We start from the raw sequence: 19,409 nt of genomic DNA, 5'->3' as shown, positions 1-19,409 counted from the left end.
ATTGGTGTGGGATGATGATTGGTGTGGGATGATGATTTGTGTGTGATGATGATTGGTGTGGGATGATGATTAGTGTGAGATGATGATTGGTGTGAGATGATGATTGGTGTGTGATGATGATTGGTGTGTGATGATGATTGGTGTGAGATGATGATTAGTGTGGGATGATGATTGGTGTGTGATGATGATTGTGTGAGATGATGATTGGTGTGAGATGATGATTGGTGTGTGATGATGATTGGTGTGTGATGATGATTGGTGTGAGATGATGATTGGTGTGAGATGATGATTGGTGTGTGATGATGATTGGTGTGAGATGATGATTGGTGTGGGATGATGATTGGTGTGTGATGATGATTGTGTGAGATGATGATTGGTGTGTGATGATGATTGGTGTGGGATGATGATTGGTGTGAGATGATGATTAGTGTGGGATGATGATTGGTGTGTGATGATGATTGGTGTGAGATGATGATTGGTGTGGGATGATGATTGGTGTGTGATGATGATTGTGTGAGATGATGATTGGTGTGGGATGATGATTGGTGTGTGATGATGATTAGTGTGGGATGATGATTGGTGTGTGATGATGATTGGTGTGAGATGATGATTGGTGTGGGATGATGATTGGTGTGAGATGATGATTGGTGTGTGATAATTGGTATGAGATGAGGATTGGTGTGTGATGATGATTGGTGTGAGATGATGATTGGTGTGGGATGATGATTGGTGTGAGATGATGATTGGTGTGGGATGATGATTGGTGTGAGATGATGATTGGTGTGTGATAATTGGTGTGAGATGATGATTGGTGTGTGATGATGATTGGTGTGTGATGATGATTGGTGTGGGATGATGATTGGTGTGAGATGATGATTGGTGTGTGATGATGATTGGTGTGTGATGATGAATGGTGTGAGATGATGATTGGTGTGTGATGATGATTGGTTTGGGATGATGATTGGTGTGAGATGATGATTGGTGTGTGATGATGATTGGTGTGGGATGATGATTGGTGTGAGATGATGATTGGTGTGAGATGATGATTGGTGTGTGATGATGATTGGTGTGGGATGATGATTGTGTGAGATGATGATTGGTGTGAGATGATGATTAGTGTGTGATGATGATTGGTGTGAGATGATGATTGGTGTGGGATGATGATTGGTGTGAGATGATGATTGGTGTGAGATGATGATTGGTGTGGGATGATGATTGGTGTGTGATGATGATTGGTGTGAGATGATGATTGGTGTGGGATGATGATTGGTGTGAGATGATGATTGGTGTGGGATGATGATTGGTGTGAGATGATGATTGGTGTGTGATGATGATTGGTGTGGGATGATGATTGGTGTGAGATGATGATTGGTGTGGGATGATGATTGGTGTGAGATGATGATTGGTGTGGGATGATGATTGGTGTGAGATGATGATTGGTGTGAGATGATGATTAGTGTGTGATGATGATTGGTGTGAGATGATGATTGGTGTGGGATGATGATTGGTGTGAGATGATGATTGGTGTGGGATGATGATTGGTGTGTGATGATGATTGGTGTAAGATGATGATTGGTGTGTGATGATTGGTGTAAGATGATGATTTGTGTGAGATGATGATTGGTGTGAGATGATGATTAGTGTGAGATGATGATTGGTGCGAGATGATGATTGGTGTGAGATGGTGATTGGTGTGGGATAATGATTGGTGCGAGATGATGATTGGTGTGAGATGATGATTGATGGAGTGATTCGTGGCATGTGATCTAGAAATGGAATTGCAGTGGTTGCTGGGTGATGTAGCCCATATTCTATAATCCTGAACGATATAAAAAACATGGTTCCACCTCATTCTCTTAATCATGTTACATTTGGAAAATTCCACAATTAACATGTAATATCTTAATCTCAAAGTTCTTTAATTAATTTTATTTCATTAATTTTCAAAATGATTTTATTATTATTTTAACTAATTAATTATATTAAATTATTAATATAAAAAAATTATGTTTCCAAAAAATTTTCCCAAATTACATCTTAGTAATTTAATAGTCATTCAAAGGCCACGCGTCATAATTTTTTATCCGTTTGTTTACATTTAAAGTTGCAACGTCCATGAAACGGATTCCCTTTATCACTTGTGTTACAGCAGCTGTCTACAGCTCTTCCCTCCACTTGTGTACGCTGTTTCTAGAGAAATAACGCATTAAAACTTCTAAAAAGCCGGTTTTCAAAATCAGCACCTCCTGGCCAATCATAATCGAGTATCCAACACATTGTGGAGAAAAACTGTGGTAGAAAAAAGGACAAAAGAGAGAAAGAAAAGACTGGTGACTAAAAGTCTTGTTGTTGTAAAGTTTAATGTTTTGTTGTTGTATTCATTCCAATCAGCAGTACATTCATATATAAGAAAAGTGAAACAGACCTTTGGGTTTTAATTCGGATATTTAGCATCAGGGCGTGTTTACAAATAAACTGAAGGTAGTGGGTGCAGTTGATTGACATATCTTGTGTCTTAGAGTGTGTGAAATGTGAGTGTGCGGTGCTGCGACACAGTGTTAGATGAACAACAAGAAGGCATGGCGTAGGACCGAGGTTAGGAATTTCAACCGAATTCTTTCTACTCATTTACATTTATGACATTTGGCAGATGCACGTATTTAAAGCGAATTATAATCATTTCATTCATACAACTGAGCAGTTGAGCATTAAGGGCCTTGCTCAAGGGCCCAGCAGTGGCAGCTTGGTGGTGTTGGGATTTGAACTCACGACCTCCTGATCAGAAGTCCAACATATTTACCTCTGAGCTCCGTTTTACTCCTGAAAAATATACGTCTTGCTTTTAATTATAACCCACAGAGAAAAAAAGGAGCGAACACAGAGTTACAGCGTTTATTAAATAAAGACAGATTATCGTTATCCATGTCATCACTTGTGCAGTTTGGTTTCGTCTACAAAAGCAGTCACATTTGTGCCATCGTGTCTTAACGCTAAAATTCATTAAAAGTGTACCTTCAGTTAGGAATATACATCTATCCTTTACCAGTTTATAGCTCTAATAGAATGATTTCTTATATAGATCTAATAATAAAAAGAGCTCACGTAGGACCTCTCGAGCATTCCTCAAAATTAATTTTACATACATGATGCAACTCCTTTTAAAATAGCAACAACATCAACAACAACGAGAAAAAAAAAAACATTCACGATATGACCGTTTCGAAAGAAGAGATGAAAAAGCATAAATAGAGTATGTTGAGTCGTCTCTCCGTTGGCGTAGGGTCTTAATTAATCATCATAATCTATAAGTGATGAAATATAATTTATATCTGATACATACATTCATTCACAACACAGTGCTTCCTGGTTGGTTGGTGATAGAAAATAGCTCACAAGAACAATGTTTAAAATGAAAAATAGAGTACACCATTTACAGCATTTACTTCCTGTGTGTGTATATGCACGTGGGAACACACTCACATACACACACACACACACACACACACACACACACACACAGGCAGCTGACGATGAACATATTATTGCAAACAACACCTATAAGCTAAATGCCCATCAATATGTGCAGAAAAGAAACCATCAATACATGAATTGCAGAGCACAACATTAGGACCTTTGGTACTTTTAGGAACTCAACACCAGTTTTCATCTTCCTGCTTTATTGATTCACATCCTTCTACAGAAGAACCTCCTGCAGCGTATCAAAGTTCAGTCCACATGTGGCGCCCCTAACAAAAAAAAATAGCTACTATAATGTAAATGATGTAAATCACACATACAACATCGAGTAAATATGTTACACCCAATCGGCGACTGATTCGGAATCACAATTTAGAAGTTCAGGGTCTCTGACATCATCTTCCACCAATCCATAAGCTCCTCTTTCTCTTCCTCCTTCCGTTCCTCCAAGGACTCCAACTCGAAATCGAGCTGCGATACAGAAACACATGCATACACACACTCAGAACTACAATTCGCTTAGAACAACACATCCTGATAATGTAATGTATGTTTGATCTCTTTATAGTTACGTCCTGCTAGAACTTTATATATTAAAGCAGCAATAAACAACCTTTCCCACAATCATCATTACTTAGACAAATCGCTGAAACTACTGAAATTGGATGAACTGTCCAATGCGTTATTAAAAACTGGAAGGGCAGCAGGAAATCATCATCTTCGAGGAAGAAATGTGGTCGGAAAAAAATCTTGAATGATCCTGATCGGCGATCGCGTTTGGCGAAATCAAATCGTAAAACAACAACAGTAAAACTCACGATTATGTTTGTTTAGTAGTGAAAATAAGAGCATTTCCACACGCACGATGCGAAGGGATCTTATGGGATTGGGAATAAACAGCTGTGTAGCCTTAAGAAAACCACTTTTCAGTGAGGCTAATCGGAAAAAGGGCTTCAATTTGCTAGGGAGCATAAAAACTGGACACTGGAGCAATTGAAGAAGGTCATGTGGTCTGATGAGTCCAGATTTACCCTGCTTCAGAGTGATGAGCGCATCAGAGTAAGAAGAGAGGCGGGTGAACTGATGCACACATCATGCCTAGTGCCTACAAGCCTGTGGGGGCAGTGATATGATCTGGGGTCGCTGCAGGTCTCGGTTCAGCAACGAACTGAATATACTGAATGACCAGGTGATTCCATCAATGGATTTTTCCTTCTATGATGGCACGGGAATATTCCAAGGATTGACAATCCTTGCCGCCACAGAGTCCAGACCTTAACCCCATTGAGAATCTTTGGGATGTTTATAAACATCTTATTTCCCCATACTTGCACAATCATAATAGTTCCAGCACTGCATTATAAGAGCACATTGCATATGCGTTTGATAAATGTGCACACAAGTGTATTGAACTGGAAGGCAGACCTCAGAACCGTTTCAGTAGAACCAGGTTCCGCACTCCATGACGTGTGTTTATGCGAATATGTGTGTGTGTGTGTGTGTGTGTGTGTGTGTGTGTGTGTGTTTACCCGAACAGCAGGGCTGTGTGGAACAGCCACTTTCTTGGTCACGGTAAGATATCCAGGAGCTGACGCTGACACTTTGTAGTTACCGGTAGCTAGTAAGCGCCAATAATCACCTTCCTTAGCTACAAAAATATAGAGGAGTGAATAAGATTGTAAAAAGTGTCAATTACAATGATATGTATTAATTATAAAAGCAATAACGACACTAATGGCATCAGGTGCGGTATAAATTCATTTATATATTATTTTTTGGAGTCAATAAACTAAATATCTCGAGAAATATATGTGTACTTCCTGTACTAACTTCATACTTAATACACAAACTATAGTTCATTATTTGGAAGAATAAGTAAATAAATGTCATTATGAATCATTCAAATAGGCAGTAAAGTGTAATATTGTGAATCATCTCCATGTGTCACACTATAATGATTTCATTCAAGATACTGAGACGTTGAGAAATATTACATATGGCCTTAATATTTTAATTTGCAGACCATAAAAATCAATATAAAATGACTACAATTGTATAATAAATGTAAATATTAGTGTAATATTTTTTCTCATCTCAGAAATTACCTAATACCTGTCCGAAGGTTTGACTATGCACTATGCCATGTTGCCACTAGATGTCAGTATTGGCATCATGTTCATACGTTGCCATTTTTGTCACTGCTTCGATATTTTCAGTCTGTCGTTAATGAATTTGTTCATTTATTCGTGTTGTTTACCTGAGGTAATGTCATGGTCAATGCCCTCCACAGAAATAGAGGCGTTGGAGATGGGATTTCCCTGAAGATCATGCACAAAACCCTTTACTCCACGATGGACCTTGGGGAGAAAATAAGAAAAAAAAAATAGAACAGCTGTAAAATATAGAAGATTATTTAGAAGTACAGTCAGCGATTCTAGTACACATGAGCTGATGCTTGCTGTTAACAGCTTCCTTCCTTAATGGCTATAGCAAGAGGGCGAGTTTTCTGAAACAGATTATGCAGAAGCACCTCCTCGTCCTGCTCTACCTCATTTGTTTTTTTGTTTATAGGCCCGCAGTGTTGCAGCGCCTCGTCTGAGCAGATGTTTTATATAAAGCAGTTAGAACTTTACCTGGTTAGAGCATTAACGTCTTTGAAGACAGGGACAGATATGTGAAACAGCACTTAAAAACACAAGCACAAACCTGCGAGATGTAGTTGACGAGAGAGTTGCGGTTCTGGTCCCAGTACATTTTGAGCATGTTCTCCAACGGAAACTTGTCACAGCTCAACTCCAGTGTGATCTCAAAACAGTTGCTGCTTAGGTAGTTAAAGTCCTGCATGCCTGAAGAAAAGAGGAAAAGAAAGGTCATGGGATGTTTTGTGGAAATCACACAATTGCACAATAAAACGAACCACTCGCTGCTGGTTATCTTTAGGTTGACCAAGGAGCTTCAGTGTGGTTCGCACACATGGCTTTGTAGATTGTAGTGTAGCTACTTTATCTGAAGAATAATTCTGTAATGTATTTGAGTCATTTGAGAGGAATTGGGACATCAGAATGTTCCAGCCATATGTGGTTCTTTCCAAAAACCATTACCAAAAAGTTGGATGCACACAATTGTATAGGATGTACTGGGTGGGATTAGTCTCAGTGTATGTTGAAGTGGGTGGGATTGGTCTCAGTGTATGATGGAGTGGGTGGGATTGGTCTCAGTGTCTGATGGAGTGGGTCGGATTGGTCTCAGTGTCTGATGGAGTGGGTGGGATTGGTCTCAGTGTCTGATGGAGTGGGTGGGATTGGTTTTAGTGTCTGATGAGTGGGTGGGATTGGTCTCAGTGTCATCCATAATAATGTGTAGTTGTCTACCTCCAGGCACACTGTACCAGGCCCCTCCATTGGTGATGCCCTCTTTGAAACTGGAGTCGTCATCATTTTTGCGGCACGGTGCTCGATTAGGGTCCGACATCACCGGGTTAAAGCTGGAGTATGCCTTCGCCAAGCTCTTAAACACTACGTCGTCTGGGCTGGCGCTGTACTCGTGAGTTGACCCTGAGAAGCAAAAAGAGATGGAGAGATAGATAAGTGATAAAGAGAAATAATCTGCGCTCAAACATCTCCATCCACCAAACCTCCACCTGCTGCTTCATCTGCTACTTATTTCAGTCCTCCCTCCAAAAATAGTTATTAGTTAAAGCAGGTCTTTCCGTTCTGCCGCTCGCGTTTAACAACTGTGTTTATATTTTTACTGAGGCTCATAAACACGACTGTTAAACAGGTGCTGCTTTGTGGAGCTTGGAAAGGAAACACTTCGGAAGGCCACATGTGTGTGTTTATGCTGCTAAATCTTGTAGGGAAAAAGTCTAAAAAAGTGTTACAGACTCTAAAGAAAAATGTAGCCACAATATCTGCATGCTAAGCTAGTTATGCTAGCTATGCTCTCAGATATTTGTGATATATTTGTGAAATATTAATAACCATGAACTTCTCTAAAACAAGTTTACATACTTTTACAGTATATATACATACTAGCCAAATTCTAGCTAAATTCTCTCAGTACATGTTTTTGGCTAACAGTTTGGCTACTGATAGCGTACTTGTTTTATGACATATTTGGGCTAATATTAGCTACTTCGGGTGATTTGTATGTCTTTTAATGGATAGTTGAGGTAAAGAGATATTCTTTAACCTTTCATGAGCATTTTAAACACTGATTTCTAAAAAGCACTCATGTAAACTGTTTAAACATTCCTACTGAGGAATCTAACTTGGTCTGACATGCCTAGGAGGACCATCTTTTTTAGCTGCTTTTTCAGCTTCTAGCTAAATGATTTGCTATTTCTTTCCATGTGACTGTTTCTTATAGTAGGATGAACATTATAGGCAATAATATAGAAACCATTTTCTGTCTACCTACCAGCCTTTACTGCATATGATCTCAAGTTAGACTAGACCAGAGTGTGTTTTTGTGTTTTGGCAGCTGTTTAGACTAAGCTGGATTTTTTTGTGGGGGTTGTAAAGAACTTAAGCATTTTAGGCCTCTATACAAACAACCTTCATGGTGGAAGCTTTGAGCTCGGGGTCAAAATGTGTGTGCGTAGATGAGAGTTCTCTCTCATACCACTTCGAGTTTCATCATATGGGTAATTGGCCACCACGTCTCCTCCATGGAGGTTGGCTGACAGCACAAATGGGATGTCCATAATCCAGTGAATTACAGCCTTCGTCTCAGGAGCAAGCTGCAAAACACACAAAGACATTAAGCTTTTTTTTTTGCAGTATGACAGCACTTGATTGTAATTCTGACCACCACCCATACTGCCCATCTGCTAATTCCCAACCACCACCCAGTTCCCATGTGACTCCTCAAGGCATGTCACGCAACCTACGTTTTGAATTGCTCAAGCTGTGTTTCAAAGCTAGAGAAAAGCCCTAACACCTAGAGAAAAGCCCTAACTGTCAACTCTATAATCTCACAGGACTGGTTGCTGTAATTGAAAGAGGAAAGAGAGTGTTTCATCCCTCTAAATCAGACAAAATAGACAATGTGTTGCACTGAATTTTACAGCCAGCTCTAGAAACATTGCTACCCTTGACAATATAATATAATATATATATATATATATATATATATATATATATATATATATATATATATATATATATATATATATATATATATATATATATATATATATATATACAGTGCCTTGCGAAAGTATTCGGCCCCCTTGAACTTTACGACCTTTTGCCACATTTCAGGCTTCAAACATAAAGATATGAAACTGAAATTTATTGTGAAGAATCAACAACAAGTGGGACACAATCAAGAAGTGGATATTTCAAATCCGTGCAAAAGGCATGGCGTGCAAAATTATTCAGCCCCCTTAAGTTAACACTTTGTAGCGCCACCTTTTGCTGCGATTACAGCTGTAAGTCTCTTGGGGTATGTCTCTATCAGTTTTGCACATCGAGAGACTGAAATATTTGCCCATTCCTCCTTGCAAAACAGCTCGAGCTCAGTGAGGTTGGATGGAGAGCATTTGTGAACAGCAGTTTTCAGTTCTTTCCACAGATTCTAGATTGGATTCAGGTCTGGACTTTGACTTGGCCATTCTAACACCTGGATATGTTTATTTGTAAACCATTCCATTGTAGATTTTGCTTTATGTTTTGGATCATTGTCTTGTTGGAAGACAAATCTCCGTCCCAGTCTCAGGTCTTTTGCAGACTCCATCAGGTTTTCTTCCAGAATGGTCCTGTATTTGGCTCCATCCATCTTCCCATCAATTTTAACCATCTTCCCTGTCCCTGCTGAAGAAAAGCAGGCCCAAACCATGATGCTGCCACCACCATGTTTGACAGTGGGGATGGTGTGTTCAGGGTGATGAGCTGTGTTGCTTTTACGCCAAACATAACGTTTTGCATTGTTGCCAAAAAGTTCGATTTTGGTTTCATCTGACCAGAGCACCTTCTTCCACATGTTTGGTGTGTCTCCCAGGTGGCTTGTGGCAAACATTAAACAACATTTTTTATGGATATCTTTAAGAAATGGCTTTCTTCTTGCCACTCTTCCATAAAGGCCAGATTTGTGCAGTATACGACTGATTGTTGTCCTATGGACAGAGTCTCCCACCTCAGCTGTAGATCTCTGCAGTTCATCCAGAGTGATCATGGGCCTCTTGTCTGCATCTCTGGTCAGTCTTCTCCTTGTATGAGCTGAAAGTTTAGAGGGACGGCCAGGTCTTGGTAGATTTGCAGTGGTCTGATACTCCTTCCATTTCAATATTATCGCTTGCACAGTGCTCCTTGGGATGTTTAAAGCTTGGGAAATCTTTTTGTATCCAAATCAGGCTTTAAACTTCTCCACAACAGTATTTCGGACCTGCCTGGTGTGTTCCTTGTTCTTCATGATGCTCTCTGCGCTTTAAACGGACCTCTGAGACTATCACAGTGCAGGTGCATTTATACTGAGACTTGATTACACACAGGTGGATTCTATTTATCATCATTAGTCATTTAGGTCAACATTTGATTATTGAGATCCTCACTGAACTTCTGGAGAGAGTTTGCTGCACTGAAAGTAAAGGGGCTGAATAATTTTGCATGCCCAAATTTTTCAGTTTTTTTATTTGTTAAAAAAAGTTTGAAATATCCAATAAATTTCGTTCCACTTCATGATCGTGTCCCACTTGTTGTTGATTCTTCACAAAAAATTACAGTTTCATATCTTTATGTTTGATGCCTGAAATGTGGCAAAAGGTCGCAAAGTTAAAGGGGGCCGAATACTTTCGCAAGGCACTGTACATATAAATGAATGCACACATAATTATTTATCACAAAACATTTGTTTTACTGATGCGTCAAGTCTCAAATCGAGCCCCAAAATCCGCCATCCGGCAATTAAAACCGTCCGTGTGGAAACATAGCAAAAGTTCCTTTCGGTGTCCTGATGATTTACATAATTTAAAACACCATAATTACATTAAAACATTTAAAAGAATATTTTGTGTTTCTGCTCTAATTTGAGTTTGGTTTTACTAATAAAAAACATACATTTGCATAAAGCATCCATGTTTGTCCATGCCCATGCCCATGTTGATTAGAGTATAAAAAAACCTGAAAAGTGCTAATTTAAGGTAAATTAAGATAAGATAAAAATTAAGTTACGACTGAATGTGAGTTATATTACACCACATATTATATATAAATATGTGTGTATATGAGATTTTGCCTGCACAAAACCTTACTTACTTTTCTAGTTCTCTCTAAGTTCTTGGTTTCTCTTGTTTTTGTACCTTAGTATTTTCATCCACGGCTTTCTTCATGTTTTTCAGCAGGTGGTTGTTTGCTCCTCCGTCTCTCTCGTTCATGTAGACGATACGGTCCAGGTCTGGAAAATTTCGGTTTAGATCGATACCCTGCGCGTTGCTGCGTCCGACGAACCAATCCTTCATCTCACCAGACTAAACATACACACACACACACACACACACACACACACACACACACACACACACACACACACATGCAGGCTGTCAAATACAGCTATGTATTGCATTTACAACTAATCTTAGTACTTTCTATAAAGTTTGTGTTTTATTTTTCTGAAAAAACTGCATCCTTCCCCCCATGGTATGAAGGTAAGGTTTACTGCATGGCACAGATCGTAGTGTATGCGTGCGATCTGTGCATCCATGCGCCTTGTATGAGCCCTTACCTGCGAAGCGGCTTTCTCAAAGCCGTCGGGGTTCATGGAGGGCATGATGTGGATGCGGGTGGAGTGGATCAGGTTGATGATGGTGTCGTTGCCCTGTTGATACTCATTACACAGATACTGAGCCAAATAGATCAACAGCTCCCTGCCAACCGCTTCATTGCCATGCATGTTCCCAATGTACTTAAACTCTGGCTCACCTACAACGCACACACAAAATATGTAGTTATAGATATTGTATATATATATGTATAATATATTCATATATACATATATAAATGGAAATATGGATTTCTTTCACTTAGCACGGGGATCTATCCTGGATTGTTAGATGGTATCACAAAAGGTTTTTTAGACCCACAGTATAACATTTCATGTCTTTGAGCCATAAAAGAACGTACATAGTTTGCATCAAAATAGGTCAGAAAATCCACGACATGTACATGCGCGCGCACACACACACACACACACACACACACACACACTTAAAACAGATGAACACAAGATTGTTTAATTGAGCCACAGCAGCAGCAGGAGGTAACTCTATTATATTTCTATTCTATGCTGTATATAAAAATGTATTGTGTGTATGTGTGTGTGTGTGTGTGTGTGTGTGTGTGTAGGTGTGTGTAATAGTGGGTTCCTTTTGTAATAAAAAAATTATTCTTTGAACTCCTCTAAAAATACATTTAAAGCTTTGACAGATGGTAATGGCAAAGCGTTTCCCAGAGCCGCCCACAGGAAACATTTATGTGTGTGTGTGTGTGTGTGTGTGTGTGTGTGTGTGTGTGTGTGTGTGTGTGTGTGTGTGTGTGTGTGTGTGTGTGTGTGTTTTTAAACAATTTAGGGTGGCATTTATAATTTCTGTAGCCTGAATGATGTATGTTGCCCATTTTCAGATTTTCAGCAAAACTTCTGTTTCAAAACTGATTAAAACCTGTTCCAGCATGACAATACCCCTGCACAAAGCCAGCTCCAAAAAGATATGCATTAAATTGGTTGAAGTGGAAGATCTGTAGATCTGCTGTAGAGCTCTGACCTCAAATATATTAAACATCTTTGGACAAATATGAACGCTGACTGCACCCCAGGCCTCCTCACCTTACCTACATCAGTACCTGACTTTATTAACACCCTTGTGGCTGAATGATCACAAATCTCCAAAAGCACACTCTGATCTTCCCAGAAGAGAGGAAGTTATTATAACAGCAAATGGGAATAAATGTTGAATGGGATGTTCAGAAAGCACATATGAATCTTATGCTCAGTTGTTTACAAACTTTTGTCTATATAGTGTACTGTATGGGTCAAGATCAAAAGTGTAAAAATTATGGAACAAATCACTCTTCAGAGGGAAAATGTCATTTAGGATTTACACATGATTAAATACTTCAATCCAGCCAATCATTTTCAACTAGAAGGCAATTGTACAAATGTGAATTTCTGATTTCCCAGTAATAAACACATATAAACAGCTCTCCAGTTGTCCCAGAGCTCCACCTTCATAGAGCTGTAATTCCATACTCTCTTCATAGTGAAAGATACGTACAAGAAATAATATTGAAATATTTTAAGCAGTTTTCATAAGTTTTCTGTTGGCACATAAATACACTGACAGACAAAACGTTTATTAGCTTTTTAAGATCATTTAACCAAAACCAACCAGTTTAATTCTAGTTTCTGCAGACAACAAACAGTAACAACAATAACAACTAACACTTTAGTGTTTATTTTATTACTGACTTTTTTGTAACACATGACTGAGAAGGTCAGGATTTCATTTGTAGAAACGTGTATACCAAATGTTCATTTTGAGCTAGGAGCATTATATAAGCAACATAAAGCCAACCAGCGACACATCAGATGTTTTCTGAACATCTGGAATTATATTATTATAACCATCCAAATTTCTCAGAGCTTGTGCTTTTTTTTTGGTGGGGGATTGGGGGGGATGGTTGGGGGAAGAATTAAAGTTGATAAAATAAATTTGAACATTGTGTGTATATATACATAGTTACATATATATATATATATATATATATATATATATATATATATATATATATATATAATGTAAATATTAATATAATGTTATATTAAATCCACACACAGGCGATTTCCACTGCCTCACACACAAACACACACACTTTAGGCGAGGTTCACTCTCCAAGCGACTAAACTTAAAGGCGCAAGCTGGACACATATCCAACATCTGCCAAACTCGTTAACATGGCTCTAAAAGCATTCTTCCCTTCACACACACACACACACACACACACACACACACACACACACACACACACACACACACACACACACACACACACAAACACACCTTTACAGCCACACACACCATTACAGCCACACACGCCAATTACCCTCTGTCGTAACATCTGGCACTGTTTTTCTCCCTCGTTTCTGTGCTTTGTGTAACGATGCGTTTCTACACGTCACAGATTTCCACTTTGGGACAGCATGTAACCTTTAAGTGCATTAACATAATGATTTTTTTTTTTTACACACACATAAATCCCAAACGAGATGCAGCATTGTGTCTTTTTTTTTTTTTTTTTGCATAAGCTGTTAGGAGTTAATTTCTGCTCCAGTGTTTCATTATAAACCCCTATAAACATTGTGTGCTAATGTATTATGAGTATTTGTTTAACAGAAAGCCTAAAACTATTACTTCTGAAGTCTTAATACTCTTCTCCTTTCCAATATATAATTGTTAGTTTTTTGCACTCACTCTATTTGGCTCCCTTTCCCTCTTTCTGGTCAAAATCCCAGTCAACTCTACTCCTTCTCTTAAAGATCTTATGATTAAAAACACATGACACTCACTCCCTCACTTGTATAAACGCCCTGTGGAACAAAAGATGAAATATGGACTGATCTTAAACTAACAGAGACTGAAAGAAAAGCTGGGGTAAGAGGGGGAGGGAGAGAAAGACAGACAGAGACAGAGAAAGAAAGAGAGAGATCAAACTGGGAGGCAGATTAATCCGTTCTTAGACCGAGAGAGAGATTTCGTTATATAACGATGAAAACTCGCTCTCCTCTCTTCCTTTTCTCCTCGCACTCCTCCATTCTCTGACATTTGCACTTATATTGATCTGGAGCTCAAAAGGAGACAGAAACCAGATGGAGGATGAAATCAATCTCAGAACTGATACCCGCCATAATGTGCGGCGTTTCCAACCAACACTAATCTTTCCACCTGTTATGTCCATCCTTCTATCCATCCAACCGGCTATTTGTTAAATAAACAGTCCAGCCTCTGACGCTTGCTTCTTCATGCATTAGTCAAACATGGACAGAATTAACACACACACACACACACACACACACACACACACACACACACACAGAGACGTCATTTCGGTGACCTGGTTTCTATGGATACCATTACAAAAGGTGGCGTTTACCTCAAGATAAGCATGAAAAGTGCTGAGTCATCATGGAAAAGGACACTCGCTCTCAGTGTCATTTGTTTTCGCTTTCAAACACTACAATGTGCAACCGGACCTGGTTCCATCACCCTCACATACAGCGTGAAGATTTTTTACCTCATCTTAATACCTATTCTACCTGAGACTCGTTTTTTTGTGTTGCAAAAAAAGCAGAATATAAATGATATATTCACATCTGTCAAGCTAAAATAACACTATTGATGTTAGCATCCATGATGACTAGTTGGATGTGTAGTTTGTATCCACATTTCTCCTCTTTCGCAGTCCGTTTCCTTCAACCCATTAACCTCGTTGTGTAATTTTAAACAGGAAGGGTGAAAACGTTCGAGAGTATACAAACTTTTAGCAGTAGTGAAAGATGTTTTGAAAATGTATTTGTTTATGAAGTGTGAAATGTAGTGGCCGATGAGTTGATGTTCAGAGCACTGTGCTGTCATGTCTCTGAAGAGAATGAGTTAGCAGGACTGTCCAGAGATTAGCTTTGTTCAGTTAGCAGGCCACCTACCCACAGTTTCTTTTGCCCCCAGACATTACAAACTGTTTCTTTATATAAACTCTGACGCTAACTTGGGTATTGCTGTAGTTTGAGCTAAGGAAATGGTGGTTACAACCGTGAAGGCTACTTTGAGCTGTAAAAAAATAAACAAAGAACTTTATGCTTGAAATATGTAAGCTAGCATGGATGATAGAGCTCATGTGTAAAAACTGGATTTCACATAGAAGCAAGCAAAAATCCAGTCAGATTTGTTCACATTATTACCTCAGATTGCTCAGTTTTGCACTGTTAGCTCACTCAGCTAGGTTCCAAACACATTTGCTCACTATGGAAGGATGTTTCTGTGATGTTCAGTGAATAAAATCTGTCGCTAAGCACCTGGGACATATACAGAGGACATTTCTACGCTAAGGCTGCTGTTCTTGCTAGCATTAGCCATTACGTAGCTGACATATGGATGTGGACGAGCAGTCAGAGAAAACTAAACTGTAGTGAAAGGTGAACATTTTCCTAAATGACTTAGAAAAGACTACAACTCCAATAATGAAGTCTAGAATACATTCTTAAATTGCCTGCTGTGAAAAAAAATTACGGTGTCGCATCGCGTGAAGATTTTCGGTTTCGTTGACACAATTTTTAATACACACGAGGATAAGCATATGGAAGTGCATAAGAAGTGAATTAAAATGCAAATATACCAAACAAAGAGCGTGAAATTAACCCTAAATAACACGAAACAGATTCACAACCATAAACCTGAGCCACACCACAGAAACATCCGTGAATGACAAACAAGAGATAAAGACTGCTGGGAAAGGAAAGACTTATTAAGTGCTAATTACAATTAGGCTCAGGTGTAAGTGACATTTGATGGTCATGTAATGGTACAATGGCTGATAGGAATTAGAGTCATATTGCAGCAAAGACAATTTTTGAGTATAACAATGCAACTTACATGCAACGTTTTTAGATTTTGTACCCATTTTGTGTCAATGGACAAATTCGTCATAAAAAAATAAAAAATAAAAAACAGGTAGAGAAAAAGGTGTGTTATCAAATTCATTCATCCACGAAATAGCTGATTAATTTTATACATCCTTTTAAATCTAAAGCTAAAAAAAGGCTCACAACCAGAAGGTTTAAACACACACATACACACAAACCATTTTAATGGAGGCGCAGATGTGGCAATCTACTTTATTTATTATTAATGACTATGCTGACAGGAAATCATCTGAGTCCACCTAATTACCCCAGTCTCTTGGTTTGCTTTAAAACAGGCCATTCAACAATGAAGTAAACAACTTGAGTAACTAACACTAGTGGCTGTTTTAGCAATCTTTGGCTGTCCAGTGGTTCTTGATGGCCATTCTTCTTTTTAACACCAAACACATCTTATGTTTTTGTGGGCCAACAGCTTTATTTACATCTCTTCGTACCACAGAACTGCAGCTGCAGCTCCAGATGAGTTTAGAAAACCCCCGGGCGTCTACATTTGTGGTCAGATAAAAGAAAAGGCTTGCTGTTATGTTCTTGGCATGGACTTGGTGTCTGATTATAGACTCCTCGCTGTGCACTACACTCTCCCAGACATGCTAAGACAGCTAGGCTCGTTTTTAGCTTTCCTAATTATCGCCCGAACAGTGTATATTTGCATTTTCAGACATGTTTTTGTGCTCAGCTCAAGTCACTACACACTTTTGTCTCATTTCACTTGTGCATTCTCTCCATGTTATGGAATAGACTATGGGCCTGTGTGTCATCTCGTGCTTATACCCAAAAGATAGTCCACTTTTGAAAACAAATCAGGGGACAGGTCACTATTGTCTGCATTGTCGTTGATAGTCACTGCACCTCGTTGGTCTGTATTTGCATTGAGCTGAACTTTTCTCAACTTTCTTGCAACCTTCTCAAAACTAGACACAAGGGTCGCTGTCAGTCATCGCAAGAGTATGTTGGTCACGGGAGTGTGAACTCGGATCGTTTCAAATTTATCCGGATTACTGTAGACATAGACTTAGGTGTTAAAGCATTCGATTCCGAAGGTCATGAGTTCAAATCCCAGCCACACCAAAATGCCAGTCCTGGGCCCCTGAGCAAGGAGTAAGATTTAACCCTTAACCACCAAACTGCTCAGTTGTATGAATGATTATTAATGTAAGTCGTTCTGGATAAGGTATGTTTTTTGGTGAATCTAATAGAAGCATGGATGTTGACTTGGACAAAAACCCTATGACCAGGTGCCAGGTGGCGCGCGTCGGGGATACAGCGAGAACGCGAGCGCGCGTCCGAGCTAAATCTCCTCTCTGTGCGGGAGCGCGCACGGCTCATCACCCTAAGCCGATAAAACCCCAAGGCGACGAGCTTCTATTCTCGGCTTCACTCTTTTATATATATAAAAGCCAGGGAGGATCAGGACGCTGTTTTACGCCTTGTGTGTGTGTGTGTGTGTGTAAATTATGGGAAGGATGCCCGAGTGCGCTCGCGATGTGCGGGGGCGAAGTGGAAAGACATCTGTTAGCAATATATATATATATATATATATATATATATATATATATATATATATATATATATATATATATATATATATATATCGAGCGGGAACTAATGATAGTGGCATTTAGGAAAAAGAGACACCTATTAAGCTGAAAGAGGTGTTTCCTTTTACACGCACGCACGCACGCGCGCGCGCACACACACACACACACACACACACACACACACACACACACACACATCAGTGCACCAGGCACTGAAGCCAAGCATTGTGTTATAAATATCATTATAGAACCCTGTCTATAATGTGTATATATTACAGTATATATATTAATGTTTCACAAAGTATAAATGCATTTTATTCTAAGCCCCATAATATAATTGTTCCTGCCCCTATAACACCTACAGAAGTCCTAATGAGTCCCTCTGTTTAAACATTCAGTACTGATTGATTTGCAGCATTTTTGCACCACTACATAAAAATGTACATTACAGATGCTGAATTTAATCTTTTTAAATGGTAAAACTAAAACCTGAGACCAGTCCTAGCCTGCAAAATGGCGTCTTGTGCATCTCTAAGACAAGTCCAGGTTGCAGCCCTTCTTCTCTGCAGCACTGCACTGATTGCCGGTGTGCTGGAGAAGGATAAATATAGGACAGATCTTTGTATTTAGGACAAATGCTGATCAGGTACGGTGGCATATGATTTGGTGCGCACCTGCAATCATCATCATCATCATCATCATCATCATCAGTCAGTGTCACTGCTGATCAAATTATATAAAGCTGTAGATTGTGGTCATGATGCTACATGATGTTGCTGCAGGTGATTATGCAGGTGTGCTGCACGAGAAAAGCAGGTCGCCATTAACGCTTAATTGAACGCGGTGTACTTGATGAGGTCATAACGCGCGCGCCCGACGCGTGCGCGCCCCCCCCCCCCCCACGACACTGACCAGGCTCGTGGACGCCCGGGTTGTCGCTCATCTCCAGGACAAGCAGCTCGCGGCCCTCGGCGCTTTCTCCCACCGTGTAGATGCGCGCGATGGACGGACACTGCAGCCACACGGACACCAGGGCCTTACGCATCTCCTCGTAGCGGTGGTACTCGAACGAGATCTCGCCGCTGTCCGCCGCCGCCGCCGCGGCGCTCGCGCCCGGCTCTAGGAGCAGCACCGCCGCCGCCAGCACCGCGTACAAACCCGCCACCACCTTCATCATCATCATCATCATCATCGCTGCTCTCGCTTTGTGTACCGCGTCTAAAAAAGGAACAAAACGCCTTCTCTTTATTCCCCGTAGCAGCCTTTATTTTTGCTCCAGATCTTCTCCAGATCCCTCCTCTACCTCCCTCTCTCTCACACACACTCACTGCTGCGTCGTGTCCCGTATGAAACCGCAAAGCTTTGACGTGCGATGATGATGAGAAGGAGGAGGAGGATGGCGCGTGCGCACTTCGAGGTAAACCTGTCTAAATGGGACCCGATGCAATCACGGTGAAAAAAAAAATTGCAGATGCACCGGCAGAGGTCGCGCTTTCCCCTGAGTCTGGAGAAAGTTTTTCTTTTTTTTTTTTACAGTATCTATGTATAATGTTGGCATGTAATATACACACCTGCTATGCTGTATGGTTATATGGTTTAGAGGCAGTGACACTGATAAAAAAAAAGGACATGAGCTGAAGCTGGAGGTGGCAGAGTGGAAGATGCTGCGGAGTGACGAGAACGGACAGGATTAGAAATAGGTTT

General features: G+C 39.9%; 1 protein-coding gene across 1 annotated transcript; it reads right to left on the bottom strand.

Moving 5' to 3' along the window:
* Positions 1-2,878: 2,878 nt before the first annotated feature.
* On the bottom strand, positions 2,879-19,159 carry cpe (carboxypeptidase E). The gene is made up of 9 exons (XM_083532929.1): positions 18,618-19,159; positions 11,200-11,396; positions 10,778-10,945; positions 8,101-8,218; positions 6,849-7,031; positions 6,184-6,323; positions 5,735-5,834; positions 5,007-5,125; positions 2,879-3,948 (listed from the first exon to the last, which is right to left on the bottom strand). The coding sequence occupies exons 1-9, from the start codon at positions 18,895-18,897 to the stop codon at positions 3,850-3,852; spliced, it is 1,404 nt and encodes a 467-aa protein (XP_083389055.1). The 5' UTR covers positions 18,898-19,159; the 3' UTR covers positions 2,879-3,849.
* Positions 19,160-19,409: the final 250 nt, after the last annotated feature.

Source organism: Silurus aristotelis (genome assembly GCF_946808225.1).
Source record: "Silurus aristotelis genome assembly, chromosome: 27".
Classification (NCBI taxonomy): domain Eukaryota; kingdom Metazoa; phylum Chordata; class Actinopteri; order Siluriformes; family Siluridae; genus Silurus; species Silurus aristotelis.
Note: the sequence above shows the minus strand (reverse complement) of the source record. Positions and strands in the feature narration are given on the sequence as shown.